Raw genomic sequence first — 11,751 nt, 5'->3', positions numbered from 1 at the left:
ACAGATAGGAGGATTTGCTGATCGGTTAACAAAGTTCTTCTGATTTTTTTCTGAAGTAAATACTGCCTCCTTCTGGTAATAATAGGCAAGTGCTCTTGTGACACTGATAAAGGAAAAATATTATATGAAAACGTACAAACAGGGTACAACGGGGCTAAAATGTGCTTTTTTCTGGTCGCAAAGTTTGGTCTTTAATTTTTATTTATATATATAATTGTATTTATTTTTAAAGACCAAACTTTGCGACCAGAAAAAAGCACATTTTAGCCCCGTTGTACCCTGTTTGTACGTTTTCATATAAAATTTTTCCTTTATCAGTGTCACAAGAGCACTTGCCTATTATTACCAGAAGGTGTATTTATATATATATATATTGAAAATTTGTGTAAAATAAATAATCATGAAAGGTTGTTTAGATAAAATGCATATTTTTATTATTATTATTATTATTATTATTATTATATATATATTTTTAAAGGTTAGGTGAGGGATTATAGTGATATATGGGGGTAATAGTTATGGCAAAATTTTTCAACTCAGTAAAATGATTTTTTGAGTTACAAATTAAGATAATTCTTAAAATAACAAATGTACAAAATAATTAACCAGTTCCTGTTAATGTCAATGACATTTTTGACATTTTAACTCAAGTTTTCTATAAAGAAATAATCTCCATTGTGATTAGATCAGTCAGTATGAGCACACTTTGAATTTTTTTTCATGGCAAATCCATTCCGTCACTTGAGAATAATATTGTGTTTTATAGGAGCCTTTATCCCCTGCAGCAGGTGAGCTTTTTACCCCAAATACTACCCTTTAACTTATTGGACAGTTATTAAAAAAAAAAAAAAAATTACAAAACTTTGATTTAATCACCTTGAATAAAACTAAAATTTACATTCAAGTATTTTTTGTTTGAAAACTTTGACAATTTCAGTGATTCTCAAGGAGAAAAAAAAAATTGCAACATTTGAAAGGTTATTAAATGTTAAATCAAATGACCTGAAACTCAACCTTTAAACAAACATGTGTTTGGGAAAGTAGCCCTACTGTGGTAGTTTTGTTGCTGTTTAGTGTTTTGGGAGAAAATAAAATCCAAAGTGCCTTTAGACCCCTTTTATACTGTGAAATGTAGCATGGCATATGCTTGGATATTGAACAATATGACATACATGACGTACTGTACAGCATGTAAAGGAAAATGTCACCATCATCACTCCATAACAAATTGGCATGTGACAAATACAAATCTTACAAGGAAAACGAAACCTAAGCATGTTAATGGATAAGCACAGCCCCTTTTCTAATAGCTGTTATCACAAAACCGAAACTTATCCCTCTGTGGTTTGGTTTCATTTTTGAGACAACAAATCTTCATGTTGCGCAAAACGTCTCCATCTGTCACACTTTAACATCTGCTCAAATATCTCTCAACACATCCTGGACTCTTAAAATGAGGTAAGAGTTTCCCAGAAAAGCCTGTTCTTTTACAACCAATATGCTTATGTGGCTACTGTTTAGGCTATAAAAAACCGAACCTGTCTAAAATCGGTGTATAAAATGTCATATTTACATTTTTTAACTAAACTAGCCTATTTACACATACAAATTTGTAATATGTAATATAAGTGATTTGCAAGTTCTCAAATGTGTAGGTGTAATTTGCATATCAAATTTAGATTCACAAACCAATATCTGCAGAATAGCTGCACAATAAAAATAAACACTTTAATTCTAGTGTTGTACTGGTAATGCTATGTAAAAATAATTTTGCATTCTACACATACTGTGTATACTGTGTATGTGTGATACAAAACAATTAGTATCTCTTTTCCCTATGTCTCTAGTAACGAAAACATGGAAGCTAAGCTTGGGCAGCTGGAATGTCTTTTTACATGGGGGGTAGAGAAATTAGACATACGAGATCTGAACAGCTTACCAGACAAACTCTTTGATAGGATCCAATTTTGCCCACAAAAGTACCATGCCACATATTTCAACATTCTGGCTTTTATCAGCCACTTGAAAGGCGAAACAGAGAGTGCACTGGACTACCTGCAAAAAGCAGAGTCAGCATTGAGGGAAGACAAGAGAAAGAAAACAGACTTCCTGGTGACATTCTCCAGCTTTGCTTGGATACACTATCACTTACGGAAGCTTGATGGTGTGGAAGATTACTTGGAAAAAGTGAAAAGTATATGCAAGGACATACCAGGTTCATCCGATTACTCCTGCAGCTTGCCTGTAGTACATGGTGAGAAAGCATGGAGCTTTCTGAGGCTTGGGGTGTCATTTTACGAGCAAGCAAAAGAGAGTTTCTCCAAGGCTCTTGAGGCAGAACCGGACAACATGTCATTTAATGTGGGCTACGCAATAGTGCTATACAGGCTAGAGGGAATGAATAAAGACAGGAAAGTCAGAGCAGAAGAAAGTGGAACAGTTGCACAGCTTAGAAAGGCTCTTAGTTTGGAACCCACAAACACTGAGATAATGGTGCTTTTGGCTCTGAAACTCCAGAATTCAAGGCGACAGGAAGCCCAAAACCTTATAAAGGAGGCTCTCAGACTGTCTCCTGATGTGCCGCAAGTCACCAGATATGTGGCAAAATTCTTCAGAGCAGAGGGCTCCATTAAAGAATCACTCTCTGTCCTAGAGAGGGCAGTAGAGATGTCTCCAAACTCCTCTTTTCTGCATCATCAAATTGGTCTGTGCCATAAACAGTTGCTCATTCAAATGTTTGAGGAAAGGAGGCCTGGGAGACGCATTCCTGCTGCTCAAAAAGCTGCTAAGGCAGCTGAGTGTATCAAGCACTTCTCAAAGGCTGTAGAGCTGAAACCTACCAATATTTATGCCCAAGTGAATTTAGCAGAGGCCTATGGAGAGAACCGGCAATTTGGAGAGGCAGAGAAGATCTTCACCACCCTGATAAATGACAAATCTCTCAGTGAGTCTGATAAGCAGCACTGCCACACATGCTATGGTTTGTTCTTGTTTTACAAGAAAAAGGATGAAGACAAAGCAGTCTTTCAGTTCAAGGTAGCATACAAGATTCATGTAGACAGCTACGACAGGAAACAAGCTGGCAAGAAGCTCAAACAGATTGCAGAGCGGAACCTCAACACCAAGCATAAAGTTATAGAAGCATCGGAAATTCTGGCCTTTGTGTCTTCTGAAGACAAGCAGGACACACAAGCAAGGGATGATCTCCGTAGAGCCCAGCAGCACTCCTCAGATACTGATGAGCTATCAGAAACCTTTGCTAAGGGACTGAGGCTAAAAAACTAACCAAACTCTTACTTGCACATATGTTTGGCAAAAGACTTGCTATTATTAATGTTCACTTACTCATAATAAACATGACTTTGTTTAGGCATGCCTACTGTAGAGACAGGCTCTTTATCTTCATTTTAGTGAAATGCATTTTTGTTTTCTACTTATAATCATGGTGGCTCATATTGTTTACTTGAACAAACTGCTTTAAAAAACCTCCTGAATTGGGTAATTCCTGGGATTCTATAATATTTCAGTCCCCCAGACTTTATAAAGTGGTGGTTTACTAAAATTAAATGTTGAAAGCTTTTCATAAGATGTTGATATGTCCATTATAATGAATTAAACAAATTATTGCATTAAAACAATCTTTATAATAAAAGAATGTCTTCTTTCTATCTTAAACCTATCATTTTGTCATGTCCCTGAGAAGCATCACTGAATTTGTGCCTAGAAAAAAATACAAATAATAAAAATGTCCATACTGTCTACAATTTTTGTAATTTATGTAAAGATTTATTTGTGTTCCTTTGCTGAGAAAGATATTTTGCCAAAAAATTATTTTTTATTATTATTATAAAAACCAGGCCATAACGTTTTTGTCCATCAGTCTGATCTCAACCCTGTCACACCAACCGTTCTTTAAGCTCATAAAAATTTTGGTTCTGCCCATATGTGACATCATTCAGCTTTCTTCAAAAGTGTGGTGCAGAAATAGGTAAGAAGTATCATAATCTGTATTCATATTTTGAAGTGTATTACAACAAGATGGGTATTGTCAAGCTCAACATCTCAACCCCATCACATGAAATTAAGATATTAAATCAGTACTTTTTAAAATGATATTTTAATCCATAAATAAATAAATATATATATATATATATATATATATATATATATATATATATATATATATATAAAATGTATTAATATCATGCATACTTAGTGGACTTCCGTCCTACACCACACGAGGAAGTGTCCATTTTGAGAAGAAAAACACAACTCCGCCACAGTCACATTTCTTCACTGTCAACCTGTGATAGGGTTGAGATATTCACTACATTTATGAATATTGTGACAAAAATATGGAATAGTCAACGTATTATATATTACAAATTCTATATAATTACTTTAATGAAACATGGTGTTAATAATATGAGGACTCAAGAAGCCTAGTGGAGTTGTGACAGGGTTGAGACCAGTGGCGTATCCAGGACATTTTTACTGGGGTGGCCAAGATGTGGCACAGACCTAGTGTAGGGTGGCGATACCGGGAGAACCTTTATGAGTGGCACATGATCAAAATGTGTAAATATCGCATTGCTTTGCTTCAACATCTACACATGTAGAATAAATGAATTCTTAAACTCATGTTAGCATTCACTGAATTGTTTGTATTCAATATCAGACTGTTGTTTTGACATTTGACAGTTTTCTATTCCTGTTCTATTTCAACCTATTACAGTTTCTGGGAATCTCTGGTTATTTTAACATAACATCCATTTTTAAATCAGTAATTGTTTAGGAAAAGTCAGTCACATTTTTAAGAGCTATTCTCATTGTAGAGAATTAATCTGCATATAACATCAGGTATAGTGTATAATCATATAAAGATACAAGTACAGGTGATAACTGATTGAGGCGCAATTCAATCAATCATTCATTCATTTATTAGCTATAACTGCACTGTCCAGCAGAAATATTGTTAAATTGGGTACAAATCAGTGTGTGAAATTGGCTACGAGGACTTATAGGTGTCTGTCTGGAAACCCCAAAATTGCAGATTGAGCTCTGAATACAGTAAAAAACAAAACTCTATTTACAGTGTCTACTCAGGTTTATTTTCCACATGTTCTGATAGCTTCAATTACTTTGAATATTACCAAATAAAATAGTTAGTCAAATCATTTGCGGCATTTAAGTGCAATTTGCCCTGCCTCTGCATATTTAAAATGTCAAATAAGGTATAAAAACTTTGAAGATTTTATTGGTCTGACTGACCAATAATACACATAAAGAGCTCATAAATAACTAATGTAAAGATTTAAAGTACAGTCACAGCACAAACCCTTCCATTTCACACACAGGTTAGCCATATATATAACTTTAGCTATTGAACATATACATCTGTAAAACGCTTTACACACCTCCGTCATTAAATCAGAAAACATGGCATTTCATATTTCATGTCAATATAAAGATAACATGCTAAATGTGGTGTAGGGTCTAGCTTACTCTTTAACCTAGCTACTGTAACAATGAAAAAATATTTTCACATTCACATGGAAATTCAGGATAAATTAAACGTTAGATTAGATGAACATACCTCTCAAATAATAGCTTTCTTTTTGACCACAAATCGACGTCATCAACTCATTGGAAGTTGGAGGTAGATGCTAGCTCATGTCAGCTTCGTGCTTCTGACCGACCATTATACTCCAGACCTGGCGCCCGCTGCCCGCGACCTGCGGCACCTGCCTGGCCACCCACGGCCTGCCCCTCCCCCCACTGATCAAAGATCAGCTTACACAGCTCCAGTCCCACCACTACTATAATGGTCAGAAATATAAAACTGACCCTGGGTCAGTGTGGCTCTAAATCAACAAATGACCTGAGATGTCATCTTTGATTGACAGGTGTTTCTATTGGTTCTTCGTTCTTGTGTTGATGAACATGATGAACTACCAATCAGTTCTGGGGTGGCCACAGGGTGGCCAATGAGATTTCAGGGGTGGCCCAGGCCACCACAGGCCACCCCCTAAAATCGCCACTGGTTGAGACAAGAATGATAATATTTGATAGTTAAAATGGGAACACAAATAAAAATCAATATATTGTTTGCTTAGCACAGCCTGACATGTTAAGGACTAGCACAAAAAGGTTGGGGTTTTAGTTAAATATTTGAATTTAATACATTTTTAACAAAAAAATAATGAGGCCACAGACACACAATTTGACCTTTTGTCGCTTAATCACATTAAAAATAAGTCATTAAATTGATATGAGGGACATATGAGCAGTAGGTAGATGTTTATTTTATAACAAGTATTGTGTAGAATCATATTCAAACCACTTCCATTATGTCTGTGATGGGGTTGAGGAAAAAAGGTGTCCAAATCAGAAAAAAAATAGGAAATAATAAAAGGGCTTTCATGGCATAGGTGGGAAGATATGATTTGTTGGAGGTTTAATATGTGCCTCATGTTGTGGAGTATTCAGACAGCTGGTCAAATGTACTGTAGTTGAAATATTACCGATTCCCAGGAACGACCCAATTATGTTTGTTTAAATAAAATATAAATAATATGATTTTCTCTTATACTTTCATATCATCAATCTTATATTGTCATTGACTTAAATGTGAAGTGTCATTACTGCTCCACTAGCATCACCAAATTGAATTGCAAAAATAATCCCTGCATTTCAAACAGCAAAAATTATGCTTTGGCACATGATTGTCATGCTGTAAGATTACTTCAAAAAGAATTTCCAATAATAAAAAAATGACTTAAAAATTGAGTCCATTATCCACTCCCCCCATCTTCCATTGGTCAAGCAAACAGACCGTCCCACTTAAAACTCATGCTATTGTTTGAGCCAATGCTGCTATGTAGGGCTGATCTGGATTCTTAGGCAAATATGTGCCATATGTTTACACTTTTTGTGAAAATGGAACTAAAAATGACTTACTAATACTAATAAGTTGGAGTATTTTAAGTATTTCAGCATAGAAAAAAGGACACACTTCACTTTTAAATGACATAAATTAATATACTGATCAATCACTTAAATGTCAGAAATGAAAAATTCCTTGTTACCTAAGGAAAATCAGCTGATGCAAAAGAGGCATACCTACCTTAATTTAACTTGCAAACATTACACACCAGCTTAGGTTACACCACCCCCCCCCCCCCCCCCCCTCTCTCTCTCTCGGCCAGGGTTTAGTTTCAGTTTTCATTCTAAGTTTGACCCTCCCATCTCTGGGACAGGACAATAAAACAGTGTCTGGACCATCCTCTGCATCATACAGCTTCTGAAACTGTACAGACAACCAAGATGAGGTAAGATGCATTTACTATTTATAATGATTTTAATGTTAGCAAAACCATCAACTAGTCAGACATTTCCAACATAAATATTCTGTTATCTAAAGATATGGTGATTATCATATTTAAAAAAACATAAGGATAAATAACTGAATGTAAAGAAGAGCTCACTGTCATGAAAGAGTTAACCATTATAAACAAGAGTAAATGCAGTATTGCATTACATTATTTATTTTATCTCTTTTATTCCATCCTGTTGGTTACATTCAGTGTTGGATTAATGCTAGTTTTCATTTATGAAAAAACTGTGCTGATTATAAGTAATTCAATTCATTTATCTCAACCTGTTTTTTTTTTTTGTTGTTGTTGTTGTTGTTGTTTTTTTTTTACCAGTGTGAATCAGGACAGTTCTTTAAGAGAAAATCTTCTCCAGCTGGAATGCCACTTTACCTGGGCTTTGATAAAAGATGATTTAGATCTAACTGATGTTCTCAATAGGCTGGAAGAACAGATTAAGTTAGATCTGGGAAAGAATGAGGGACTTGCACGAACTTACAGTGCTTTGGCATATGTAAAATTCCTTTTGGGGTTTCATGAAGAGGCACTTTGCAACCTAATGAAATCTGTGAAGCTCAACATGGAATGCCATGGGGAGGAATTCCACAAGACTCTCATTGTCACCTATGGAAACCTTGCCTGGTTAAACTACCACATGAAGAACTATACAGAGTGTGAAAGTTACCTGAAGAAACTTCACAAGATAAATGAACTGATTCCATCTGAATCTCCATCTGTTCCAGAGGTGCTTGGTGAGAAGGGATGGACCTTTCTTAAATTTTCTTGCAAGTACTACGACAGAGCCAAAGAATGTTTCAGGAAGGCCTTAGAACTGGAACCAGAAGAAGGTGAGTGGAACACTGGTTATGCCATCGCTCTGTATCGCACTGAATACGAAATCTTCAATTTAGAGGATTCCCTCACAATCAAGCAACTAAGACGGGCCATTGATAAAAATCCAGATGATGATGTTCTTAAGGTTCTCCTAGGGATACGACTGGTTGTTTTCAAGAAGTACGATGAGGCTGAAAGCTTGGTAAAGATGGCTTTAGAAAGATCTCCAGAACACCCGCATGTCATGCGATATGTGGGGAAATTCTTCAGGAATAAAGGATGTGTTGATAGGTCTATTACTCTGTTGAAGAGAGCACTTGAAAATGTACCAAATTCATGTTTCATACATCATCAGTTAGCTCTCAGCTATAAGCTTAAGAAAATTCAACTGCTGCAGGAAGGAAGCCACCATGCCAAGATGTCTAAGGTTCAACAGATTCGTGATCAATGTATCTACCATTTGGAAAAGGCTACCAGCCTAAACTCCTCATTCATTTCTGCAATGAGTGATCTGGCACTGCAGTATGGAGAACGGCGCGACATGTCACGGGCTGAGGAGCTATTTGAGATCACATTTAAAACAGCCAAAGAGAAAAATGACAATCTCCATGTGATCAACTTTTACTATGCTGAATTCCAGCTGCATTGCCTCAGATGTGAGGCTTTGGCTATCAAGCACTACATGGAATGTCTGAAGATGAGCCCAAAATCAGTTGAAGGGAAGAAAAGTGCCTACAATTTGAAAAAGATTACTGAGAAACATATCCATAGAAACACAGTGGATGGAAACACTCATGGTATACTAGGTTTCCTTCACAGAGAAAAAGGAGAGAAACGTCAAGCCATTGAGTGCTATGAGAAAGCTCTGAGTTATGCAGACAATGATGAGTACCTCAGTAACCTTTGTGCTCTCAGGCTGTCTTTGCAGTAAAATCACAACATTAGGCCTTTTATGTTTATTGATGTATCAGCATTGTAATATACTGTATGTTACTGATTGTGCTTCACCTACTTGCAAAGACTGCATCTATTCTACATGGCTGTAAAATGCACATTGTGTTAGATAGAAGATTGATAATATAAAATTGTATTGCCTGTATACAATATATGCCTGTTTTAAGATTAACCTATCATAGACATAACATCTTGTTGAATAAAGCTAAAAAATATTCCTCAATATAAAAATCAGAGAGTATAATAATTTCCCCGTTGTGTCTGGAAGTTACTATGGTATAATAATAATAATAATAATAATAATAAATCTGTTACTCAAGCTTTTATCTATATGCAGGGGCGCAACTACACATTTGTTGAGGGGTATGCAACATCAGTGTTGGAGTTAGTTAATAACTGATTCAGGTGTTGTTTAATAATTTCTGAGGTAATTTACTTATTTGTCTTGCTGTCAAATAGCAAATTAGAGCAGCAACATTAGTTATGGTTAGTAAGAGAGGAGCCCATATAGGTTGGACATGGTGGAGGGTCAGTTAACAACTGTTTTAACAAGCATTTATCTCTAAATGTGAAGCAATTGTACACCTATTCCCAATGGCAACTTTTTGCATAACCGTGACAGAAAAGACAATTGAAAATGAACTGATATTTATATTACCTGGCCATCTATAGCTCCTGGCAACTGTAAAGTTTAATCCTTTCTTCAAGATTTTAAGTTATAAAGGGAAAATTAGTCCACTAATCCCTATTTATTCACTTGGGCATTGTTTTCTTCATTTTAATGCACTGTTTTTCATTTTCCATCTTCCTTTTTTTGTTCTGCACCACAGAACGCATTCCCCCTTTGACCATTTTTGGCATGTTACTTTCAGAGCAACGGTAGCTATGAAGGTACCTCTTGATAAAATTTTCAAAAGAAAAATATATAACTGCACACTCTCTTCCAAGTTTATTTTATTACCAACGTTTTGGCACAAGCCTTTATTAAGGTACAATTTCCTCACAATGGAGAGCAGTATAAACAGAGTCAGTCATTACACACAGGTGAAAGCAGTGACATCACAATGGATGTTTAGTAATTAGCTAACAAGCCTGTCTCAACCAATTAAGACAATTTAGATATCAGGCTGATTTATATGTCACAAGAAACATTACTTAAGCACATTTAAAAACATGAGATACAATTAAATCCTAAAAAGCCACCACATCATTTCATAAGAGAGCCCTATACACAAACACAAAATATATATGTGTGTAACAGTAGCCAGCTGGAAGGTAGCTGTGCAGTGTGTAAACCTCACTCCCCCGGCCTCAAGAGGTGCACTAGCGACTAATGTTAGATGTTGTAGCCTTTAGCCTCCTTGTTAGCGCACCTGCCTCCCACACCTGAGATGCCAGTTCAAATCCCATTCGGAACATGTCAAGCAGGACCGGTTGCAGTGGTGCCATGACCCAGATGGGAGTGAGGTTTAGGGGGGTGAGTGTAACAGTAGCCAGCTCTTAGGTAGCTGTGCAGTGTATAAACCTCACTCCCCTGGCCTCAAGAGGCGCACTAGTGACTAATGCTAGATGCTGTAGCCTTTAGCCTCCTTGTTAGCGCACCTGCTTCCCACACCAGTGATAGAGGTTCAAATCCTGATCGGAGCAGGTTGAGCAGGACCGGTTGCAGTGGTGCCGTGACCCAAATGGGAGTGAGGCTCAGGGGGGTGAGTGTAACGGTAGCCAGCTGGTAGGTAGCTGTGCAGTGTGTAAACCTCACTCCCCTGGCCTCAATAGGCGCTCTAACGACTGACACTAAACACTGTAGCTTTTAGCCTCCTTATTAGCGCACTTGCCTCCCACACCGGAGACACCGGTTCAAATCCCGTTTGGAGCAGGTCAAGTAGGACCAGTTACATATAAATATATATACGTATACACTCAGAGATATATACAAACACACAACCATCTATTGTTTTATAGAACACCCAACCTTCAGTTCAAGATGTGTACAAAATAGATTTAATTTCCTCATTTATAAAAAACAACTCAATTCAAAATCAACATTTAAACCATGTGGCACCAAAGTTTTTAATCTGTGTATCCAAAAGGCTTCTTGTTTCAACAAGAGTTGATTCAGATCCCCACCTCTTCTTGTTAGTGACACCTTCTTAATACCTATATAACGTAATGATGCAACTGGATGATTATGTTCTATAAAATGTACTGCTAATGGGTAATTTATATTTTTACATCTTATACTACTAAGATGTTCTGCAATTCATGTTTTTAATTCCCTGCTTGTTTTTCCCACATGATTTACCACAATGACATGTTATTAAGTAAATCACAGCTTTTGTTTTGCAGCTTATTGTACCTTTTATCGGAATAGATTTTCAGATGTAACGATATGTGTAGTTACATTGGTTACATGCACCACAGCGACGGTTGCCTTCTGGGATAGGTGTCAAACATGCTTTGTAATTTCACAGGTGGAGAAGGGATCATGTCAGACTTAAGCAGTCTCTTAAATTACATCCTCTTTTGAACACTGTAAAGTCTCTTATCCGATTGTAAAATATTTCTTGATTTGCTCAGAACATTTAGTATA

The 11,751-nt window shown here is 36.5% G+C and overlaps 1 protein-coding gene across 3 annotated transcripts; it reads left to right on the top strand.

The window, feature by feature from the left end:
• Nucleotides 1–1,324: 1,324 nt before the first annotated feature.
• Nucleotides 1,325–9,388, top strand: LOC127423338 (interferon-induced protein with tetratricopeptide repeats 5-like). Of its 3 annotated transcripts, none has more exons than XM_051667548.1 (3): nt 1,327–1,458; nt 7,209–7,331; nt 7,710–9,388. In XM_051667548.1, the coding sequence occupies exons 2-3, from the start codon at nt 7,327–7,329 to the stop codon at nt 9,136–9,138; spliced, it is 1,434 nt and encodes a 477-aa protein (XP_051523508.1). In that variant the 5' UTR covers nt 1,327–1,458; nt 7,209–7,326; the 3' UTR covers nt 9,139–9,388. The 3 variants fall into 3 exon arrangements, with proteins under 3 accessions (XP_051523506.1, XP_051523508.1, XP_051523507.1); XM_051667547.1 differs by lacking the exon at nt 1,327–1,458 and adding an exon at nt 3,283–3,988; XM_051667546.1 differs by lacking the exons at nt 7,209–7,331; nt 7,710–9,388 and adding an exon at nt 1,848–4,120 and having other exon boundaries at nt 1,325–1,458.
• The last annotated feature ends 2,363 nt before the right edge of the window (nt 9,389–11,751 follow it).

Source organism: Myxocyprinus asiaticus, chromosome 32, assembly GCF_019703515.2.
Source record: "Myxocyprinus asiaticus isolate MX2 ecotype Aquarium Trade chromosome 32, UBuf_Myxa_2, whole genome shotgun sequence".
Lineage (NCBI taxonomy): Eukaryota > Metazoa > Chordata > Actinopteri > Cypriniformes > Catostomidae > Myxocyprinus > Myxocyprinus asiaticus.
The sequence above is the reverse complement of the archived record's forward strand: the minus strand, read 5'-3'. Positions and strand labels throughout refer to the sequence as shown.